This window comes from Ranitomeya variabilis, chromosome 5 (assembly GCF_051348905.1).
Source record: "Ranitomeya variabilis isolate aRanVar5 chromosome 5, aRanVar5.hap1, whole genome shotgun sequence".
In the NCBI taxonomy this organism is placed as follows: domain Eukaryota; kingdom Metazoa; phylum Chordata; class Amphibia; order Anura; family Dendrobatidae; genus Ranitomeya; species Ranitomeya variabilis.
The window spans coordinates 390,123,562-390,148,577 of NC_135236.1; the positions used below are offsets into that span (position 1 = coordinate 390,123,562).

At 38.7% G+C, this 25,016-nt stretch overlaps 1 protein-coding gene across 20 annotated transcripts in view; it reads right to left on the reverse strand.

The window, feature by feature from the left end:
* FOXP2 (forkhead box P2) overlaps window positions 1–25,016 on the reverse strand; it is a 413,441-nt gene that overhangs the window by 75,801 nt on the left and 312,624 nt on the right. For all 20 annotated transcript variants that reach the window (XM_077265038.1, XM_077265033.1, XM_077265041.1 and 17 more), the window contains 6 exons: window positions 24,899–24,986; window positions 12,955–13,038; window positions 5,581–5,782; window positions 5,262–5,338; window positions 5,028–5,129; window positions 2,517–2,638 (listed from right to left, as the gene is read on the reverse strand). In XM_077265038.1, coding sequence (XP_077121153.1) covers window positions 2,517–2,638; window positions 5,028–5,129; window positions 5,262–5,338; window positions 5,581–5,782; window positions 12,955–13,038; window positions 24,899–24,986 — 675 coding nt within the window. The remainder of the gene's footprint in view (window positions 1–2,516; window positions 2,639–5,027; window positions 5,130–5,261; window positions 5,339–5,580; window positions 5,783–12,954; window positions 13,039–24,898; window positions 24,987–25,016) is intronic.

The window sequence follows — 25,016 nt, forward strand, 5'->3', positions numbered from 1 at the left end:
AAATAAGTAGTTTCAAAACCTCATCATGGGAATTTAACCTTATTTGGCCTTCTTTATGGAAAACAAAAGCAAATATTGTAGCTAGGTCTACTGAAATATCTAAAGCTCTTTTAAAGGAAAATACATCTGTTAAATAGTGGGTAAAGGATCGTTTAAGGACACATACACACTGTATAGAAGTGTAGCACTTGTATGTACTGGATGTGTTTTAGAAGATCTATTGCTTACCTTTATGAGGTGTGTATACCTTTAACATCTGTGTATAGTTAGAATGTACATTGCATACAGTAGACGTGCAGCAACCTACCCAGGTACGACAATGTGCCTGCTGTATTAGTCATTTTATGTCTGCAGACAATTCATCATTTTTAAGGCAAATAGCCAAGCTACAGTATAGACATGAGGAGATGGCACTTAATAAAGCAGTACTTTGGTGAAAAGAAAATAGCTTTCATGGTGTACTTATTTAAGGTGCACCTGACATGAGACATCTCAACAATATTTGCAAGAGCCAACTTTTTTAACTCTTTAAATGTTGCTTAGAGCTCAGAAGATGATTGGTCTTGGTTGAAATCTCTGTGCCATAGATATCGACAATCCCTATCAAATTCTCTGTACATTTAATGTTTAAGAGACAACAGACACAAATGTTACTACGTGCATAGGATTTAAAATCCAAGGATATAATAGATAAAATAATTAACCGATGTATTAGAGCATAATGGAAGCAACATTAAATATTAGTAGAAGAGGAAGATATCCTTACCCTATCCTATCCATCCAAATGAAAAGATGTTTTCTTGCATTGTAAATTATATTGGGGGTTAAATAAATGTAAAAAATATATATATATTACGTGGACAAATGAATGCAAAGTGACAGTCTGTGTGTCAGGCTTTAAGGGTATCTGCTTATGTTTAGTATTTTATGACTGTTGGCAGAAAAATGCTGCCTAAAATACATTTATGTAGAGCATTTTTTATGCATTTTTATATTTTAAAATGCTTCAAAAATGCTGAGTGAATTGACATGTAGATTTGAAAAACCTTTTGCGGCTACGTTCCCACGATGAGTTTTTGATACTTCAGAATTCTTGCACCATTTCTGCACCTATTATTTAAATTAGGTTACTTGCATTTTTTTTTCTTATCGTTTTTGACATTGCCTTTATTGTCTTTTTTTGTTATGTCATGCTTTAAATAAAGCTGTTTTGTTTTCGATACTTCCTGGTATTTAGCATTGACAAAACTTTATTGATATACTTAGGTAGAGACTACATGTGATACGTTTCTGCTGAGGAAATGCACTAAAAATGCATGAGCGTTTTTACCTGCAGATTTTCCAAATCTAATGCAAGTCTAGTTGGAAAATCCGCACAGAAAGCTCAGCGTACCCACAAGAGAAGTTGACATGCTGAAGATTTGAAACACGAACCACATGTCAGTTTTCGCAGAGTAAGAAACATGCACAGTGGACATGGGATTTCTAAAAATGTTAGCCACTTTGCTAGAAATGTTAGGCCACGTGCACATATTGAGCATTTGGTCCGTTTTTTACCTCAGTATTCGTAATCCAAAACCAGGAGTGGCACAGTCGGAGGAAAAGTATAATAGAAACACGTCACTAGTGATGAGCGAGTGTACTCGTTGCCCGGGTTTTCCCAAGCACGCTCGGGTGATCTCCGAGTATTTGTTAGTGTTCAGAGTATACGTTTCCATCGCTGCAGCTGAATGATTTACAGCTACTAGACAGCTTGATTACATGTGAAGATTCCCTAGCAACAGGCAACCCCCACATGTACTTAGCCTGGCTAGTAGCTTTAAATCATTCAGCTGAGGCGATGAAAATGTAAACTCCGAACACTAACAAATACTCGGAGACCACCCGAGCATGCTTGGGAAATACCGAGCAACGAGTACACTCGCTCATCACTAGACGTCACCACTTCTGTGTTTATCACCCACTCCTGGTTTTAGCTTACAAATACTGAGGTAAAATACTGACCAAAATACTGAGGTAAAAAATGCATCAAAAACTTGTCATGGGAATGTAGCTTGAATGTTCAAATCTGCAAGGAAAAATAAGCAGAATGTGCATGAGATTTTAGAACTATACTCATAGACTTATATTCACATTTTCTGACACTGTAAAACGCTGCATTCTTTCTGTAGCAAAAACTTAGCAAAAATACAACATTTGAATGCTCCCGAATAAAAGGTCTATTTATTTAGTTTTTTACCGTTACTAAATCTGCTGGTAAATGTGGATGTATTAAATAATAAAAAAAAAATCCAAAATGTATTTTTGATAGTAAAATCTGAAATGATCTGTCTGTAGCGATGCTTCCATCTCAGAAGAAAGTCTATTTATTGTCATTAACCCATTAAGTCATTGCTAATCTTTAGATCATGTTTTACAGCGCCCACTGTTCATTTACACTACGTGGAAACCCCCACCCGAGTTCAACGCTACATTATGGCATATATCACACGGCACTAATGTATTCGAAAACCTACCCAGTGATTTTTTGTGACCTCCTTTTCTGATATTCCGCTTCATCTACCGTCCATACTGCCCCTTTAACATTTTCCACTCGCACAAAACATTTGTGCAAGCTGAGATTGTGACGTACAGCATTCTAAAAAAGATATATTATAGAAAGAAAAAAAATAGAAAAGTTCATGAGTGGAATAGTCCGCAGATAGTTTATTCAATGAGATGATGTGAATTAAAAATAGACATTTTAGTTTTGCTATAACATGAACAGACCTTAAAAAAAAGACTTGAACTCTGTTATATGAACCTTTCAAGCTATTTTAATAATAGCTATGTCAGAACCTTCCTTTCAGTGAGCCGGTCTAAATTGCAATATCTGTACAAATTACAGTATCTTTGAAAATGCCAGAACAATTAGGTCAGCTCAGCTCTGTCCCTGATCAAGCACTTGGGGACAGATGAAATGTCCAAAGGAACCAGTCCTGCTTGAGGTATTAACATGCTAAAAAGGCTACAGTGACAAGTGTTAATTTTGCACAAAGCTTTATGCAAATAAGCTCAAAGGCATTCTTTTCATCCCACAATAATGAAATGACAGAGTTTGTTTATTCAGTGTTATTAGATGCCATTTTCTAGTTACAGTTTAATGTTTTCTGACTACTGGTTCATCAGAATGATATGTGAGCCATACAGACTAATCATTATAGCCATGCTTTCACTGCATCCATTAACATGTATATTAACTTTTGTTAAAAAAAAAGGCTTCTATATTTTTTTCCTCTTTTATTTTATTTATTTTTTTACCTTTCATAGCATTTGCTTTTTACCTTGGGACATCAGTGTATTTAGGTTAATAGTTAATATTGGTGTCACATTAGTTTCTTATCCTCATTTATGGAGCGAAACATCAGTCTGAATGAATGTTCTACGATGAAGGGGTTAAACACAGTTGAAACACTCTTGAGCAAGGCGACTGTTAATCTGACATATTTTTTATTCGGATTCTTCTACAGTGTACCATCAAGTCAATTCGGTAATGACCTAATTCTTATTTCCAGCATATAAAACAAAGTAATTTTGATAAAGATTTCTTTTTATTTGCACAAAGACAAGCTTCTGGCTTGCTTTAAGAGAGGAGAATTCTTAAAAAAAAAAAAAGGGAAAAAAAAGCATAAGCAGATCTAGCATCTGACCTGAAATCCAAGGATTTGATTGATCTTAATGCCCATGGCTCGGAATATGATAATTTTAATATTAATGAGCAAATGAGCAGTTTTATTATGCATGCGATATAGTTAGAACTAATAAGCTGTTCAGAATGAGTTTTGCTGGATCCCCGAGCTGTGGAGATGAGACCGAGCTAAGATATTAAATCACCTTTCATTTCTTTTTAAATTTCTTTCAGTAAATCAAATGACAGAAAATTCTGTACAATCTCTAATGAGTAACAAAAGAAAATGCAAATCTTCAACATAAATATTACCTATTGAAAGAGTGGTTAAGTAGGTTCTGTGGCCCGTTAGTGGGGTTATTTTGCACTCTATCGGTTAGCAGCGGGTAAATAAAACAATTGCATGATTTCGCCGCTGCACACAACAGCTAATAACTTCTAAACATTCTGTAAATGAAAAGCATTCTAAACCTTTCACACCCATATATCTGTAATCGCCTGCCAGATTCATTTGCATTTTAAATCCAAATTAATTCACTTTAGCATATCTCACAGTTGAAAATTCTTAGTATGCTGATGAGTGCTTTGCCGCCTCTGTTCTCCTCAGCTACAAACATTCTCCCCTTTTGTATGAAATGGCTTGTGGCTAATTGATGTTTCTGACTGCTTTTTGAAATGAAAATAAAACAGTTCACTTAGGCTGTGCTGAGTACCCTTATCTTCCCAGACATTGCTCTCCAGCAGAAATAGATGCACACAAGTAACATTTTTTAGCACCCGGTAGGAAGCAGACAATGAGGTTGTTTGGACAGGGATATGGATGAACCCTTTTGTCTAAGTAAATAAACTGCATTTATGGTCTGACAGGATAATATTCACTTTACTTTCTTTTTAGTTCCAGCTGAGTAGCCTTGGTCCTCACTACGTGGCACATTCGGTCTGTATGATGAGCTATGATGTGTACAAAAGGCACCGACCAAGACAAAACCTACAGCTTCCATTTGTTGCACAAGGCAAACAGACATTTTTCAAACTAATTAGCCAATAATATGCAAGAGAAAAAGTAATATAGTGCGACTAACAAAGGTGTTGATGATTGAGTGCTCACACTGTAATTAGTGTGTCAGGCCCTCATTTCTCTGCCAAGCCTCTGCTATTAATTGCACCAAATTAGAAAACGATATCAGAGGCAAAATTATTCTTTCACTTGTCATTTTGAGAGAGAGAATTCATTCCATTCAAGAGGCAGGTTAAAAAGAGGGGACGCAGATACTAATCTGCTTATGTCATGGAAATAAATGGTCCTTGTGCTATCAGCAAGCAGTATGTGAGCCATCTAAAGCCGCTTGAAAGTAGTTACCTTCCAAGTTGCTGCATTACGCCTGAAGTAAGCAAACGTCCGTGTAAACCAGCTGTAAATTTCATTAAGTGTTAACTGCCTGTCAGATGATTCCATGATAGCCTGAAATGAGACAAGATGCATAGTGACATTAAAAAGACTTACTAACTAGACCAGATGTCAATTGTGTCACTGTCACGTCTTGAGCTATTAATGCATGCTCATCTAATAAAAGATCAATTTCCTCAAACCTACCTGCCTTATGAGAGTTGCATATGTGAATGGAGGACGGACATCTGCGTTTTTATAAAACTCGTAGTTTGGGGCGATTTCTACAAAGATTAAAGATTGAGAATTGTTAGTCAAAATGCATAATAAAAAGGTCAAATATATATAGTGTCATATACAACAAATGCTCTATGGAAGAGCGAAGACTTTCATAGAGCAACACTTTCTTGACATCGGCAAAAGACGTGATAACTTCACAATTATTTTAATCTGAAATCAGCAAAGAATAACATGAAATTAGTTCATACACATATCTGTATTTACCACAAAGCAATGATAACGCTACCTGAGGACATAGGAATGTTGTATTTGTCAGAATGTCTTCTTCGAATGGCCCCAACATTGGGTACACTGCCGGGTGTAATAACAGAGGGTCCCTGGGTAAGCGGAGTGACGGGGGCGGTGGGAGTGGTTGGTGTTTGAGGTAAGCTCTGAGGGGATGTGTCTAACATGTTTTTAGACATGGTGACACTAGACACCAGGTTAAGCTGAAAAACACATAAATGAGACAAATTAGTACACTAGGACAAGAACAAATGAAAAAAAGTCTCTGTATATAATGCATAAGGAGAGAGAACTTATTAGAAATAATTAGACTAGTTACAAAATGTAAAGAGTCTTTAACGAGGACACTGGCCGATTATTATATATCATTGAGTCATTCTGTTTCCTGCAGTGAAAAATATAATTTAATCTGAGAATCTAGAAAATTTACACACAAAAAAAGACCTTCAATAAGTTCATATTCCAACCCTCCCATAGTGTTTGTTCATAGTCCTAAATCTCAGATGAGAAGCTCCAACCAGCTGGAAAATCTTACACTGACCTTTAGTCTCCTTGCTAATTTGGTGGAATGGTAATGACATTACTACATATTCAAACAAAATTGTCTTAATTGCAAATTAGCCGGGGGAGGCTGAAATTTTTCAAATTAAATCTGATTGGAGATGGGGAGAGGGAAATGGTATTTCCTCACTAACAATCATTTGTGGCATGTGTTAACAAATATAATGAAATGTCAAGTTCGCCAATTCCTCTGGAAGGATCATTTTCAATTTGTGATTACAGTGTCACTTATTGCTGATATACCCTGGAAAGTGGGTGTCAGAATAGAGAAAGGGAAAATAGGTGTGAATATATGCAATCTGTTCTAATATGTGCCCTCCATTTATGCCCATAGAGAACCACTATTCCTCATTATAACAAAAAAATCATCACCTCTACCACACCTCTCTGGCCATAAATAGCATCCAATTAGCAAAACTTAGTAGTAGTGAAACACTTGCAATGATTACAACTATAATTTCAATGCTATTCATCAGACATAATGTGCTGGTAATTTGATTCATAGCCCTACTTAACCCTTCACGCTTCTCCATAGCATGAAGTGTTAAAATATCTAGCTTCATACTTGTAATAATTATTTGCCTGCACCATGTATTAGCCTTCAACCTGAGCATACAAAAAAAATCTGTGCGACAGTATGGAATTTAGCAACACCTGCTCTTTTAAATCCAAAACATTCTTTCTGAGACAAACATATTTTTAATAGGGAGAAATGGTGTGTACAGCATTGATTGATCTTTCTTTGTGGATTTGTTTTACACATTTAGTCAGTGGAGAGATTTGTTAGGGAAACAAAAATTAACATATGCCAGCTAATTGTTCCTCTTTCTTGGGAAGCAGCCAGAAGAAGCACATTAGCAGTCTAATAATAACGACTGGCACCCTGAAGGCATCCCCAAGTGCATCTGTTCCCAATAAACCGCAAACTGTTATTCAGCTCCCACTCAAAGCCAGCAGAGTGAAATGGGAATTCTTTGTTACGTACATAAAAAGGCTGAGATGATATGGCTAAATGCTATGCTTCATGCATTTAGAGAACTAACTGTATGTGCTTGTTCATATCATGTACATGACCCTTTCAAACTAAAGAACGACAGGACACAATGCACATTCTACCTGCACACTTAGTACAAGCATATCAATACGTGCCAACATACAGCACCAAGTAAGAAAAATATACCACTGGTACACAAAAAAAACATAATACTCAGCAAAATGGAAAATAATAAAATGTGCACTGTTACGTAAAACTATTTTTTTGTACATTTTGAAGAGTATTTTTACAATCTCTTTTTGATATTGGATTTTTCTACTCTCTCTTACTCTTACTTTATTGTACACTACTTTACCATACTATAGATTTTGAGCTATCATTTTCCATTATTTTGTAAGTGCAGTATCTGCAGTAAAATACTTACCCACTGCTGTCTTTTCCCATTCACAGCATTGCTCCGGTCCTCTTCTGCATCATGTGGCCGCAACTCTTTCTTGCCGGCTCACACAGTGGATCATTAGTTCTTATCCTAACGTAAGTCTATGAAAGCCTCATTTACACTTTTGTAGACTTAAATTGAGAAATTGACTTCTGTTTCACATAGAAACCCTGTGTGAGCCGACTAGTCTCAATTCCTGTCACAAGATGAAGGAGAGGACTAGAGTAGCGCTGGATACGGTAGAAGACAGTGATGTCTTTATGCAAACATAAAAGATACATGAATGATAGCTAATTGAGGGTGCAATAAAAATTGCTGGAGTAGTACTGTAAATAGACAAATGTAATGCCTACTACTACGGAGCCAAGTAATGGGCTACAGGTTGAATAGGTCAAAATCTTTTGGGCCAACTAGCTTTGTAATTTGTAGTTCTAGTCAGTGCCAATAATACTTGTATCCTGTGATATTGAATGATTTAGGGGAAACTTTGGTCAGTTACTAGGTTAAATATGATAGGTCACCATCAAAAATGTACATTTGGTAAAATTTAAATGGTATTATTCAATTACAATCTCTTATTTGAGCACATGTACCAGACCATTGTATTATTTCCATCTTAAAATCATTTCAAAATTGTAAGGAACTTTCTAGCATTAATGCCACATACACGGGGAATGCGGACCTAGCCTTTTACTGGCTATTCTACCTGTGCATATTAAAAAAAAGTCTTATTGATTTTTTAGATAAGTACTTACCATATTCTTGATAAAAATAGACTTTTTTTACCCTAAGCATGATGTGAAGCACAGCTAAGTGTGCACATTGTACTACATATTATTTAGCTGCACTTTAAGAGACTGTCTTAATTTCCAAATCCACAATTCTCCAAGAACTGTCAACTTTTCTTCCTTGATTACCCACCCCTGTACTATCAGCCAAAAATAAAGTCTGCTGAGCGAGGACACTGCATAATTTGCGACTTATTTTTAAAACACGTTTCATGGACTCCCTTAAGCTGCAGACTGAATGAGAGCACAGCGATATATATTATTTACATTGCCTTACAAGTCTTGTATCAATTTATATGGGAATATCAGACAAGAATGTGGACTTCTGCTTCCCACTATTCACATTACAATAAAAAGATTAAAGGCAGAAATATGTCAGACAAATATGTTCAAAATAAGCTGTGGGAATTTAAATTTCTATATGTATGCAAATGAATATGTTTACAATGTTCCGCCAAGTTATTTTAGCAGCCGGCCATAACAAGCATAACATGTTTGTAGGCATGCAATCATGAACTGATAAAGAAGAATGCATTATTAAGTAAGGGAAAGCATGTAAAAACTAAGATGAACACTTAACCACCTTAGCTCATCTGAATATATTCAAGGTTGGGTGAAACTCATTATTCAGGACTTGCAGCCTTGATAACTTTGATTTTCATCCATCCATAGCATGGCCAAAAGGTACCGTTTAATGAAGTACCATTCAGAGAGTAAATGGGGTCATATAATAGTGCGGTTGCACCTTGTGTTCATGTACTGATAGCTGTTAAGGGGGCAGTGATGAACCAACAGAGCTCATTTCTCCCCGGTAATAAATTCATCCTATTAATATTTATCAAATGTGTGGGCTGTCTCAACTGAGACGGCACACACAAGATCATAAATCTGGACTATCATATCAATTTTAAGGCCTTTTTGTGCTGTGTAAAATATTTAGATTTTTTGTATTGCCTTTTTCCAACTTCTGTGTTTCTGTGCACTATTGAGGCATGTCTGTTTCATGGGATCTTTAAACTGTGGTTTCGTTTTAAAGCGTTCATCTAAGATTCTGTATTAATTGCTCACCATCAAACACAATTAGCAATTCTTTCATGTGTGGTTTATGTAATGTAATACTTCAATTACATTATTCATTCAGGTTCTGTTTTGGATTATAGGCTGAAAATTCTTTATTAGTGTAGATGTAACCATGCTGCTGGAGTTTTAAAAAATTCACTGATTGAATAATTAATTGGAAAAGAACAAGCTGCAGATTCCTGATGGATTTATGAGACAATTATTCCATCTTGTGATTATCTTCATTGTGCTATAGGAAGCTATGAGAAAATTCATTTTATTCAAATGAAATACTAGGCTGCAGTAGGGAATAGCAATACCACCCTTAACTTCATCATTTAAGAGGAGGGATGGGTTAATAGTCCAACTTGAAAAAATAGCCATCGACATCTACTATGTATTCAGAGTTACAGCAAGTAATCATCAGCTCATCATTTACAACTGGTTCCCTGACCATTACATTGTGATTATCTGCTATGTATATACAAGAATGTAGCAAATTAGCATATCACTAAATGTTGGAAATGAACTATGGACAATATGTGTCTTTTAGTCATCTAATTTTTCCACTTATTCAAGAAATAATTGGAAAATATGTACAACAATGCTATAACGCTACATTAAATGGTATAATATATATATATATATATATATATATATATATATATATATATACACACACCGGTATATATATTTACCTTACCATCCATATCCTGAAACCAATTGCTCCTCCAAAAAAACCAAACCATTCTAAAACTTATCAGACATAAGCGCTACTCTCCTGTTTAAGAGTATGGACAGCAGTACTGGTTCACAGACTTTACATTGAGCCAATATACCGCTTTGTGAGTACTCATGCAGGTGCCCAGCACTTATTTCAGTTGGATACCAGGCTTCAGAGTATTTAAGTAATCATTAGGGGTTTGAGGACTCAGAGCCCCATCCAATTGCAGGACATGTAAAGAAGGGTGAAGATATTAATGAAAATAACAGTGGAATTTTGGGTGCAAGCCCCAGGACACTGACCTGCGGTCCACTATAGGCAGGCAGCACTCCAAATAAGGTGTACAAGAAAGTGGGGTTACTTTATTAACCTATCTCAAATACAACATTTTGGCGCCAGAAAAATAATGTTTATCTATCTATCTATCTATCTATCTATCTATCTATCTATCTATCTATCTATCTATCTACTTCTACTTCACTTTGATTCCCAGTTCCTGAACTCAAATTCCTTGCTATTTCTTGTTTGTAACTGGGCCTCTTTCTGGTTCATGCCCTTTGTCTCACTCCTTAACTGCCATGTTTCTGGTTTTGACATCTGACCTGTTCCTTGAGTTTGCAAACGCTCCTCTTTTTCATTTTAGTTTTCTTAGTTATGTCTACTTGATCTCCGGTTGTTCCTCTTGCCTCGGATCATTGGTTCAGCCTGATTTGACTTCAGTTCAGTACTCTGTGACCCACTGATCATCCAACCATATTCCAATCCTCTGCTCCTGGATCTGACTACATCTTGTTTGACTATACTACAGTTTAGTCTTCGGCTCTGACTCATGGTTTTGTCTGGCCACACTACAGTCCAGTCCTCCATGCTCTATCCTATGGCTGTGTCTGACCACTTCACAATCCAGTCTTATATACATATTAGTCCATGAAATTGAAGATAGTAAAAAACACATTCAACAACAATCTATAAACCAAAGCCTCCCACCAGAATGGACAGGCAAAAGAATGTATTGTTTAAAATATGTACTTTACTTATATCACAAAAATCCAATATTTCACAAAAAAAATTAATGATCATGCCTCCTATCTAATACAGATCAAAAGTGGTCCCCAAAACACGAGTGACATATTAATTTACAGATAGCAATCATGCCTTGGTAATGCCACTCATAAGACTACTAGTAGAATCATAAGCAATATGCAAAATGAATGTCTTTAGGAAGTCCAAAGCGAAGTGCATGAGTGCATATAAGCATTACTAGCCATACAGGTTAAAAAAGTGCTTATCTAAACATAATTACTTTGATGGGAAAACCACAAGGGACCTGCCTTTTACCCCAACGTGTGTTTTGATGAATTCTTCTTCCCCCTTCTTCTTCGAAGAATTCATCGAAAGTCGTGTTGGGGTAGAAGGCAGGTCCCTTGTCGTTTTCCCATTGAGGTAATTATGTTTAAATAAGCACTTTATTATAGAGCCAAAACATTGCTGCTAATGGATAATAATAATAATAATAATAATAATCGTTATTTATATAGCGCCAACATATTCCGCAGCACTTTACAATTAAGCGGGGACTTATACAGACAAATTCAATACTAGTTAAGACAATTTAAACAGTGACATTAGGGGTGAGGTCCCTGCTAGCGAGCTTACAATCTACAAGGAAATGGGGGGACACAATAGGTGCAAAGTGCTTGTTATTTCAGGTCTGGCAATTATAATAAATAGGGATTTTCATACAAAGCTGCATGATCCGGTCATCAGCCCGTGTGTTTAAGTGCAATAGTCAAGTATCAAGTGCAGTTATCATGTGCATGGAGGGTGTGGAGACAGATGAATAGTAGGGTGCAGATTCAGAGTGATATTTGGAAGGAGGGAACAGGGCAAAGTTAGTTTACTGAGTAGTTGATGTGGTAGGCTTGTTTGAAGAGATGGGTTTTTAGAGCGCGCTTGAATAGGTTGGGGCTAGGTATCAGTCTGATCGTCTGGGGAAGTGCATTCCAGAGAGCTGGCGCAGCACGAGAGAAGTCTTGTAGACGGAGGTGCGAGGTTCGGATTACGGGGGATGTGATCAGTAAAGCCACTGTTTTTCACTTTAATTTTTGGAGTGCTGCCTATATATTTCTGATTTTCTATTTTGGAGGTTTGGACATTAACTTAACAGGTTTTATTGAACCAGTTTTCTTTTGGTAGGACTGCCAAATTTTCTTCAATTATCTATCTATCTATCTATCTATCTATCTATCTATCTATCTATCTATCTATCTATCTATCTATAAATAACTATTAACATGTATTAACTACAAAAAAACATTATTATTATAATATATGTAGTGCATAGGAAACATTAAAAAGCACGTGTTTAGAAATAAACAAAGCTATTTAATTAAATTGGAAGGAAATTTGAAGGATATTTTGAAACCAAAGACAATTCCTAAATAGATTTTGAATTGCTGTTTTCCTGCATTTCATTCTACTTTCCTGAAAGAGCAGCAGATATTGTGTCGGAATGAGTGAAACTATCACACTTAGATATCTTTCCTGTCTCCGCTCTGAAAGTAATGATTTGTGCACTTATAGGTGTAGTTTGTTTAGTATCACCTACAGTGTAGATTGGATAGATTGTGTTAAAGATAGCATTACCTTTAGAGAAACATACAATTTGACAAGGTATTGCATTTTACATCCATTTTATTGCAATATTTTTCATCACACTCATTGTTTTCAGACTTTCGCAAAATTGTTCATTTTCTTAGTCGGTTACATGTAGAGACCTATTTACTGTTTATAAAGCAATATGCACTTACAGGTTTTGGAGATGGCTTGGGCTCTGAGGGTCGCATGTGCAAGTGGGTCATCATTGCTTGAAGACGTTCACGCTCTTTAGAAAGCTGTTAAGAAGGAGTAAAATCAGAAGCATTTCAGAAAGACCTGCTACAGCTATTTTATCCTAGTGATACATCTTATCATCAAGCATGTCTCCATGTAATGAATTCAGCACATAAAATGCAGAGTTGCATAATGTAAGAGTGAAGACATGCACTCTCCTAATAACCACCCATAATAGGCAACTATGATTTGTCTTAAGTGAATGCTTTTAACAACAGACATAATGAATACAATTTTTATCCTATGTGATATAAACCGTGATCAGATTGGAATAGGTTAGATTGTTTGAAATTAATATTTGATTAGTTGCATGGCCTCTAATCATTCATTACTTCTTCTTTAGCATCTTTTTGATATTCACTGGAATGAAGTCAGTGGTAGACTAATGCAAAAGTGAATGATTTTAAGCATTTTTTCATGTCCTCCTTTTCCTGTTAACCTCTTAGCAACAGACAGTGGGCATATACGATGGCAGTGTACCATCACTGCCTGGAGAGGGCTCAGGAACTAAACCCATGCCATACAGCAAGGGTGCCAGCTGGCAACACTTTAGTATGATGTTTATGGGTGCAGAGTCTATTGGATCTCCACTCAATGTGATGTCTTCTGAAATACTTATATATGTTTGAGGGGGCACCACGGTATAAACAGTGGGATCATACCCTGACCAACAATTGTATATAGCAAAAAAAAAACAACAGAAAAGGAAGGTCATAGATGGGGATCACCACACACTAGATTTGGGTCAAATATAAACACAGCTTTATTGATAAATATCCACAACTATGAAACATGCATTTAAGAAAAACACACACATTTAAAAACAATTAAAAAAGGTAACATCCTTGTACCTTAGAAACAAAGCCTATAATAAGACTTAACACCTGCACCCAAAAACCTATGCAAATCTATATATGCAAGGGTGCCTATATGGACACCACTAAGCATGCACTCAAGAAACATAACATAGTAGGGCAAATATGTAAATGGTCATTAAGGGTGAGCCAAAGTAAACAGCAATCCTACCTCACCCAAATGTGGTGAGTACCAATAAATACCTTAATAAAACATCCTAGATAGCAAAATAACCTTAGTAAATATATATAGAAGTGCTTTAGCCTGAATCACTTCCTCCATATAGGCCAAGATATAAGCCCAGATGTGAAGAGCCCTGTATACGGCCATTTACATACTATACCAGAAGCCCATCTCTAGCCGTGCACAGCCTCTTGCAACCACAAGTTAGGATACGTGACAGACCCTTGGGTATTGTCACATCCTTTAACAACCAGTGGGACGATATCCGTGGAGTATTGTCTAAATATTGGGGGATCCTCTTGGGGGAGTCCAAACTACAACCTTTTCTCTCTACCCAGCCTAATTTAATCTCACGAAGGGCAAGGAACTTCAGGGACTGTCTCAGTCATAGTCACTTTCAGCGACCAGTAAAACAACTGAACAGAGGGACGAGACTGATGGGTACTTTCCCATGTGGCGGGTGCAATATTTGTCCCTTTACTTCCGGTAATGAACTAATGTCTTTGCCATTTCCACTCTCACAGGTATCAATCAACATGTATTTTAACTGCAGATCACGGAACCTTGTCTATGCTCTGATATGTCCATGCTCTAAAGTATATGTTGGACAAACCACCCAGGAACTCAGGAAACGCATTCAACAACATTTCTCCACGATTACTACAGCTCGAAGCGACAGGACCAAGGGAAAGACCCTCACTTCGGTTGCGGCACACTACTTGGAGACGCATAGTGCCCAGTGGAAGGGAACTAAAATAATGGGACTGGAAGGGATTCGGACCAATATCAGAGGCGGGGATATTTCCTCGGAGCTCCTGAGGCGAGAATCCAAGTGGATCTACAAATTAAATTGTGTGACTCCTTTGGGACTTAATGAGGACTTGCTCTTCACGGGCTTTTATAAACAGCTGTAAAAAGTCGCAAATGGTCAGGGTTCTGTCTTGTTGCATTTACGTGCCTATATGGACATCACTAGGATATCTTAGGTTCTATCAATGACTCCATTTATATTTCATAAAGAGAGAGCCTTTATATTGTTATATCTTACACATGCCTTCAATAATTTCACGGATATATGGACGCAATATGGGCAGGGGCGTTGAGCTCTCTTGGTTGTGCAGGCAATGTCAGGATTCATCTAATCTCATATGTTTTTTTCACATTAAATATGCATTAGCGAGCTATGCGTAATATGGGTCATCTTATTTTATGGTTGTTATCTATGTATAATCTATTTACACAACTCCAATATGACATATTAAGGGCTTTGGCCTTCGGTGGTATGTTCCTTTTAGGCCAGCTGCTGGTAACATATGTTTTGGTCGCGTACAATATTTCTGGATTATGTCCTACAGGGCCATTCCTAGCATGTACCCTTGATGGTATTTGTTCATCACTTTTACACCATCCTGGTCTTGACATGTGATTGCCCATTCACTTCTATGGGCCATTCTCATACCACCTGGCCTCAGTAGTCCAGCTTTGGTTTATGCACCTTGGGGTTTGCCCGTGAGGATAGCTTTGCTATAAATTACCAAACCTAGTAATGTGTCTAGTGGCATTCATTATACCACCTTGTCTTTATATTCAGGGGTTTAATTGCCCCCTTTTTTTCGTTGTACTTAGTGTACAATTGGGACAGTTTTTTCCCTCTATATACTGTATGTGTATTCATCCATAAAAGGTTTTTTCTTCTTCCCTTCATTCAATTGGGGTTACCATACTATTCTCCTGGTGTAATTACTCCCCTTATTTAGCACCTTGGTTGTATTGTTCAATCTATAGTGATTTATTAGTTTCTAATTATTCAGTGTGCTATGGTTTCCTTTCGCCCCGTAGTGTGTAGGGGTTTCCCTAACCATATATGCGGTGTTGTTTCATTAATAGGTGCAGCGCCGATACGATAATTTTGGTGAGACAGGCGTCTTTTTTACGTCTGCGATATTGTGTTCATTCTAGCAGACTGTCCACTTGACTCTCTTCTACTGCGCAGGCGCTGCTTTGTTAGTTTATGCGGCGCCGACATGACAACTAAAGAATCTCCAAAAATGTACAGTGACTCATTATGTATTTGATACTTTTCTTTATCCCTTACTTCCTTCTGGGCGTCGCTTCACTCATACATGCGGCACCCCTGCATGGATTTATGCGGCGTTTATATGGATCATCCATATGAGGCAGGCGCACTGCACTTGCGTGTTTATCTCAGCTACGGCTGATTAGATTTCACCTCTATGCGCAGGCGCCGCTCTTCTGTGTATGTGGCGCTGCCTTGGTAACCCTGTACAGGCAGTGTACACACCTGCGCTCTCAGGCTCACACCAGGAAGTGACTCACAGGGCCATACACGCGGCAACTAGCGCACAGCTGCGATTGGGGAGACAAACTATGGAAACTTGTATATAAGGTAAAACATGCTTAGCGGACATTACCCCTGACGAAGCCACCTTTGTGTGGCGACACGCGTTGGGTCTCCGCTCCACCTGCGCCTATGTCATTTTTTGCTATCCTTTGCCAATAGGCTGTGCACGGCTAGAGATGGGCTTCTGGTATAGTATGTAAATGGCCGTATACAGGGCTCTTCACATCTGGGCTTATATCTTGGCCTATATGGAGGAAGTGATTCAGGCTAAAGCACTTCTATATATATTTACTAAGGTTATTTTGCTATCTAGGATGTTTTATTAAGGTATTTATTGGTACTCACCACATTTGGGTGAGGTAGGATTGCTGTTTACTTTGGCTCACCCTTAATGACCATTTACATATTTGCCCTACTATGTTATGTTTCTTGAGTGCATGCTTAGTGGTGTCCATATAGGCACCCTTGCATATATAGATTTGCATAGGTTTTTGGGTGCAGGTGTTAAGTCTTATTATAGGCTTTGTTTCTAAGGTACAAGGATGTTACCTTTTTTAATTGTTTTTAAATGTGTGTGTTTTTCTTAAATGCATGTTTCATAGTTGTGGATATTTATCAATAAAGCTGTGTTTATATTTGACCCAAATCTAGTGTGTGGTGATCCCCATCTATGACCTTCCTTTTCTGTTGTTTTTTTTTTGCTATATACAATTGTTGGTCAGGGTATGATCCCACTGTTTATACCGTGGTGCCCCCTCAAACATATATAAGTAGAGGTTTTGTGCTTGTGGCCTTTTGTCCACAGTTTCTGGGTGCAGGCACACGGGTTGTGACGAGTATATTGGTCTATTTTAGTCATTATTCTATTGCATTAATATGGATTTGGCTACAAGAGAAGCCGCGTGGAATGATCAGGCTAGTGGTATCTTTTGTGACGAGCAATATGCAGTTCCTTCTCATGCTGTGCAGGATAGTGATTTTCAGGGTGTGACTAGGGAGTTGACTTCCCTGCACAAGGCATTGACAAAGTCCTGGTGGAATGTCAAGACACTGGCTGAGTATAAAAAGGCCGGCCTGGTACCTAGGGGTTTAAGGGTACAAATTTTCCCAGCTTGGGAAGTGGATGATGGTTTTCAAAAGACATGGGAACAGGGTCTACTAAGATGTTCTCAAATTATCATTGACATGCTACTAGAACACGATCAAAAAGTCTTGGATGTTTTGAGAGACAAAATTAAAGCCTGTGAGGGGAAACTTGAGAAATTTGACAAAAAGACATTGGTGGATCCATTTCAAGTCTCGCTTAAAACTGCCATAGACAATTTTGAGAAAGAGGTGATTGGGAAGAAAAAACAGAAGTTTAAGAGGGATCAATTAGATTTCAAAAATGGCCGAGCATTCAAATGGACACATAGAGGTAACACCAGGTTCTGGGGTTATACACGGCCTAACGGGAATAATGTTACAGCAGTCCCAGAGGCACCATCCAGTGATGATTTTTTATCCACGGATATAAGCGATGCCGAAGGCGCCACAGGAGGGGCAGAAGGAAAAGATTTACCCCAAAGGAAGCAGTCCAGGAATTATCGGGCCTGGTCTCCCCGTCACAAACGGGAAACACGGCAGAACAGGAGACGGTAACATCGAGCAGTGGACTGGACCGCCGGCCTGGGGGAGGTAAGTTGCAGATTATAAATCTGTCAAATTATGATCTTTCGGAACTGGAGATCTCAGTCCTTGAAAAGGGGCTGTCTTTTTGCCCCATGGGGAGATTGGATAAATTCACCTTTATTAAGGATGTATATCTTTTCTGCAGGCAGCTCACCTTTAAATTATTGTTCCATCGACCCTCAGCTATTGATGACTTGCCTGCAGCAGATAGAGGGGTCCTCAGAGATCTATTGGACCTGTTGGATGAAGGTGAGGAGGGATATGGTAGAAGGAGGTTTACGGGAAGGTTGCCTTCACAAGCAACTCCCTCTTTTTCGTTGTTCCCGGTGGTGCAAAGTTTTTTTAATTCAGTTTGTAGGGAAATACACCACCTAAAATTAGACCCCAATAAGGGTAGGAATCTAAGTAGGGAGGAACAGTCGGTTATCACCAAGCTGGGTTCCAATAGGGACTTTGTCATCCGCGAAGCGGATAAAGGAGGAAATTTGGTGATTTGGCCGGTGGACCTTTATACCCAGGAAGCGAAACGCCAATTGCTTAACACTGAGTGTTATCAGGTCCTTCCTTCAGATCCTTCTGTTGTTTTTCAGGGAAAACTAAGCCAATTGTTGGAGGCCGCATTTTCCCGCCATATTATCAATAAACGTGAAAAAGAATTCATGATGAACCTCCACCCCCGTACACCAACCTTCTATATGCTCCCTAAGGTGCACAAATCGGTTCAGGCCCCACCAGGTAGGCCGATTGTGTCAGGGATAGGGGGGCTCCTTGAACGGCCTTGCATTTACGTGGATTTTTTTCTGCAACCCCTGGTAACCTCTCTTGATTCTTTTATTAGAGATTCCACGTCCTTGATTGTACTACTTCAGGATCTGGTGGTTCCTCCTCACACATGGTTGGTTACTCTGGACGTGGAGGCGCTCTATACGTGTATAGGACATCAGCTTGGAATACAGGCGGTTTCGTACTTTTTGGATCTCAACACTTCTGGGGACAGAGGACATGATTCCTTTTTACTGGACCTCCTACTATTCATATTAGACAAGAACTACTTCATCTTTTACCGGGTCTTCTATAGACAGGTAAGGGGGACTGCCATGGGGGCTCGGTGTGCCCCGGCTTACGCCAACCTATTTTTAGGTTGGTGGGAGGTTACCAAGGTGTACCATCTTGAGGAATTTTCCAAACGCATCGTCAAGTGGGTACGCTATATTGACGATGTGCTATTTTTTTGGACAGGCACCCAGGCGGAGTGCCAAGAATTTGTGAAAATACTGAACAACAATCCCTGGAATATTCACCTCACGTCACAGATGTCGCAGACGGAGATTGAATTCTTGGATCTGAAGCTCTCCCTACAAGGTACTAGGGTTGCGACTACTCTCTATCGGAAGCCGACGGCAACCAATAGCTTATTGCATTTTGCCAGCTTCCATCCCCAGCACCTGAAGAAGGGAATTCCTAAGGGTCAATTCTACAGGATCAAGAGAAACTGTTCCCAACAGGAGGACTTCCTCAGAGAATCTCAAGAACTCACGTTAAGATTTCGTGAAAGGGGTTACCCTAGGAAGGTAATTACAAATGCTTTTCTATCAGCTAGGGATAGGAGAAGGGAAGACCTCTTGCAACCACAAGTTAGGATACGTGACAGACCCTTGGGTATTGTCACATCCTTTAACAACCAGTGGGACGATATCCGTGGAGTATTGTCTAAATATTGGGGGATCCTCTTGGGGGAGTCCAAACTACAACCTTTTCTCTCTACCCAGCCTAATTTAATCTCACGAAGGGCAAGGAACTTCAGGGACTGTCTCAGTCATAGTCACTTTCAGCGACCAGTAAAACAACTGAACAGAGGGACGAGACTGATGGGTACTTTCCCATGTGGCGGGTGCAATATTTGTCCCTTTACTTCCGGTAATGAACTAATGTCTTTGCCATTTCCACTCTCACAGGTATCAATCAACATGTATTTTAACTGCAGATCACGGAACCTTGTCTATGCTCTGATATGTCCATGCTCTAAAGTATATGTTGGACAAACCACCCAGGAACTCAGGAAACGCATTCAACAACATTTCTCCACGATTACTACAGCTCGAAGCGACAGGACCAAGGGAAAGACCCTCACTTCGGTTGTGGCACACTACTTGGAGACGCATAGTGCCCAGTGGAAGGGAACTAAAATAATGGGACTGGAAGGGATTCGGACCAATATCAGAGGCGGGGATATTTCCTCGGAGCTCCTGAGGCGAGAATCCAAGTGGATCTACAAATTAAATTGTGTGACTCCTTTGGGACTTAATGAGGACTTGCTCTTCACGGGCTTTTATAAACAGCTGTAAAAAGTCGCAAATGGTCAGGGTTCTGTCTTGTTGCATTTACGTGCCTATATGGACATCACTAGGATATCTTAGGTTCTATCAATGACTCCATTTATATTTCATAAAGAGAGAGCCTTTATATTGTTATATCTTACACATGCCTTCAATAATTTCACGGATATATGGACGCAATATGGGCAGGGGCGTTGAGCTCTCTTGGTTGTGCAGGCAATGTCAGGATTCATCTAATCTCATATGTTTTTTTCACATTAAATATGCATTAGCGAGCTATGCGTAATATGGGTCATCTTATTTTATGGTTGTTATCTATGTATAATCTATTTACACAACTCCAATATGACATATTAAGGGCTTTGGCCTTCGGTGGTATGTTCCTTTTAGGCCAGCTGCTGGTAACATATGTTTTGGTCGCGTACAATATTTCTGGATTATGTCCTACAGGGCCATTCCTAGCATGTACCCTTGATGGTATTTGTTCATCACTTTTACACCATCCTGGTCTTGACATGTGATTGCCCATTCACTTCTATGGGCCATTCTCATACCACCTGGCCTCAGTAGTCCAGCTTTGGTTTATGCACCTTGGGGTTTGCCCGTGAGGATAGCTTTGCTATAAATTACCAAACCTAGTAATGTGTCTAGTGGCATTCATTATACCACCTTGTCTTTATATTCAGGGGTTTAATTGCCCCCTTTTTTTCGTTGTACTTAGTGTACAATTGGGACAGTTTTTTCCCTCTATATACTGTATGTGTATTCATCCATAAAAGGTTTTTTCTTCTTCCCTTCATTCAATTGGGGTTACCATACTATTCTCCTGGTGTAATTACTCCCCTTATTTAGCACCTTGGTTGTATTGTTCAATCTATAGTGATTTATTAGTTTCTAATTATTCAGTGTGCTATGGTTTCCTTTCGCCCCGTAGTGTGTAGGGGTTTCCCTAACCATATATGCGGTGTTGTTTCATTAATAGGTGCGGCGCCGATACGATAATTTTGGTGAGACAGGCGTCTTTTTTACGTCTGCGATATTGTGTTCATTCTAGCAGACTGTCCACTTGACTCTCTTCTACTGCGCAGGCGCTGCTTTGTTAGTTTATGCGGCGCCGTCATGACAACTAAAGAATCTCCAAAAATGTACAGTGACTCATTATGTATTTGATACTTTTCTTTATCCCTTACTTCCTTCTGGGCGTCGCTTCACTCATACATGCGGCACCCCTGCATGGATTTATGCGGCGTTTATATGGATCATCCATATGAGGCAGGCGCACTGCACTTGCGTGTTTATCTCAGCTACGGCTGATTAGATTTCACCTCTATGCGCAGGCGCCGCTCTTCTGTGTATGTGGCGCTGCCTTGGTAACCCTGTACAGGCAGTGTCCACACCTGCGCTCTCAGGCTCACACCAGGAAGTGACTCACAGGGCCATACACGCGGCAACTAGCGCACAGCTGCGATTGGGGAGACAAACTATGGAAACTTGTATATAAGGTAAAACATGCTTAGCGGACATTACCCCTGACGAAGCCACCTTTGTGTGGCGACACGCGTTGGGTCTCCGCTCCACCTGCGCCTATGTCATTTTTTGCTATCCTTTGCCAATAGGCTGTGCACGGCTAGAGATGGGCTTCTGGTATAGTATGTAAATGGCCGTATACAGGGCTCTTCACATCTGGGCTTATATCTTGGCCTATATGGAGGAAGTGATTCAGGCTAAAGCACTTCTATATATATTTACTAAGGTTATTTTGCTATCTAGGATGTTTTATTAAGGTATTTATTGGTACTCACCACATTTGGGTGAGGTAGGATTGCTGTTTACTTTGGCTCACCCTTAATGACCATTTACATATTTGCCCTACTATGTTATGTTTCTTGAGTGCATGCTTAGTGGTCTTCTGAAATACTCCATGTCTGCTATGGTATTATCGCTCTAGTTTAATTCCCTGGAAGACCGGTAATTTTACAATTCACCCCAATACTCCAGAATTACAGTGTATTGTATAGGACATCAAGAGACTGCAAGCTAAGAGGATTAATAAAAAGTGTCAAAAACATTTTAAAAAAATTCTTAAAGTAAAAAAGGACAAATCAATAAAAACATTAACTGATCCACACCGATCCAGTAACAGAAAAATTAAAAGCTACGAATCTCAGAAAATGGCGATACAAACCAAATTTGTTTTTATGAAGTTATGAATTTTTTTGACCAGTAAAATATATAAAAAGCCCAAAATGAGTTTGGTATTGTCATAATAATGCTGCCCTGGCATATCATGTAGTCAGTTTATTCTAACAGCACAATAAATAGTGAGAAAAGAAAACAAGAAAAACAATGGCAGATTTGCCTTTTTTTTCTTACCATATTACCGCACTTGGATTTTTTCCCCAGTTTTATGTACATTGCATGGTAAATAAAATGAATGGTGTCATTCAAAATTGTCTTATCCCATAAAAAACAAGCCCTCGCATGGCTATGTTGACTGACAGATCAAAAAGTTATGGCTCTTTAAACAAGGAGAGCAATAAACAAAGAGCAAAATTTGAAAATCAGCGGTTATTTTAAGGGTACTAGGATTTTCTATTTGGAACATTAATGGCATATCTCTAGGATTTTAACCCCTTACTTACATTGGGCGTAATAGTATGCTGGATGTTGGGGTCCCTCCCTTTTATGTGGGCCCGGCGGTGAGCCCACATCTTTCCGGGGACAAGTCAGCTGTTTTGAACAGCTGACCTGTGCCCGCAACAGCCGCAGGTGGAATCGTGATCCACCCGCGGCTATTAAACAGTTAAATGCCGCTGTCAAACTCTGACAGTGGCATTTAACAAGTGCTTCCGGCCATCGGGCTTAAAATACGCACACCGGTCACGTGATCGCGAGTCACCGGTGTGTTGGCATGACAACCTGAGGTCTCCTGGAGAACTCTATGGTTGTCAGTGCCGGCTTGCTGTGAGCACCACCCAGTGGTCGGCGCTCATAGGAAGTCAGTAAATCTGCTATATAGAGGCGATCTGAGCATCGCCTCTATGTAGCAGAGCCGATTGGGCTATCGCAGCTTCTAGTCTGCTATGGAGACTATTGAAGCATGCCAAAAGTAAAACAATTATTTTAAAAAATATAAAAAAAGGAAAAAACATAAAAGTTCAAATCACCCCCTTTCACCCCATTCAAAATAAAATAATAAAAATAAAATCAAACATACACAAATTTGGTATTTCCACGTTCAGAATCACCTGATCATTCAATAAAAAAGGATTAACCTGATCGCTAAATGGAGTAGTCAGAAAAAAAGTGAAAATTCCAAAATACGTTTTTTTGGTCACCGCAACATTGCAGTAAAATGCAATAACAAGCGATCAAAAAATCGTATCTGCACCAAAATGGTAAGATTAAAAATGTCAGCTTGGCACGCAAAAAAATAAGCCCTCACCCAACCTGAAATCACAAAAAATGGACATGCTATGGGTATCGGAAAATGGCACATTTTTTTTAACAAAGTTTGGAATTTTTTGTCACCACTTATATAAAAAAGAACCTAGACATGTTTCATGTCTATGAACTTGCAATGACCTGGAGAATCATAATGGCAGGTCATTTTTAGCATTTAGTGACCCTAGTAAAAAATAACAAAAACAAAAAACAAGTGTGGGATTGCACTTTTTTGCAATTTCACCGCACTTGAATTTTTTTTCCTGTTTTCTAGTACATGACATGGTAAAACCAAAGGTGTCTTTCAAAAGTACAACTCATCCTGCAAAAACAAGCTCTCACATGGCTATATTGGAAGAAAAATAAAAAAATTATGGCTCTGGGAAGAAGGGGAGCAAAAAACAAAAACGCAAAACCGAAAAAAGCTCTGGGGGTTAAGGGGTTAAAAGTCACCTATTTATTCCTGATAGTGTACGCAAAAGCCTCATTCTCAAGAATAGATATGGGTTCCAGATGTAGATTCATAGGACAAGTAAGGAATTTGTCAGCAATTTAGCATTAATGGCCAAGATGTGACAAAACTTTGGTCAACATGTCACAATAATGTATTGAATTTGTGTTGTGAAACTTGGAGCCCTTAACGATTTGTTCAAAAAGTTAAGGGTAGACAAATCTTAAACTTAAAACTTGACACGGTAAGAGACACATCCGCTGTGTAATAGATTTGACATATATAAGACTTCCCCTCCCCTTTTCTAAAGCTTGGTTGGCTTACTTTGAACCAACATCTTACACCAAAAACTATAGCACACGTTTTTCTAGGCCATGCCCTTTTCTAAGTAAATTGCAAATTGTCTATTGAAAACACAAAATAAACTTAACACAAAGCCTGAAAACCATTTTCTTCTATGAAAACTTGAGTCAGAAATCAGCATTACTTAGTAAATTCCCCAATCTGACATGCCAATCTTTCTGTGCTTTTGTACAAAATTGCTATGATTGATAGCCAACCTGAATTTCCAGCTGTTGGACCACTTGCATTTGGACTCTGCATTGTGCAGTACTTCGGTCATCCAATGCATGCTCATTGTTAAGGTGCCTAGTTAAGAAAGAAAACACAGATAGTTAT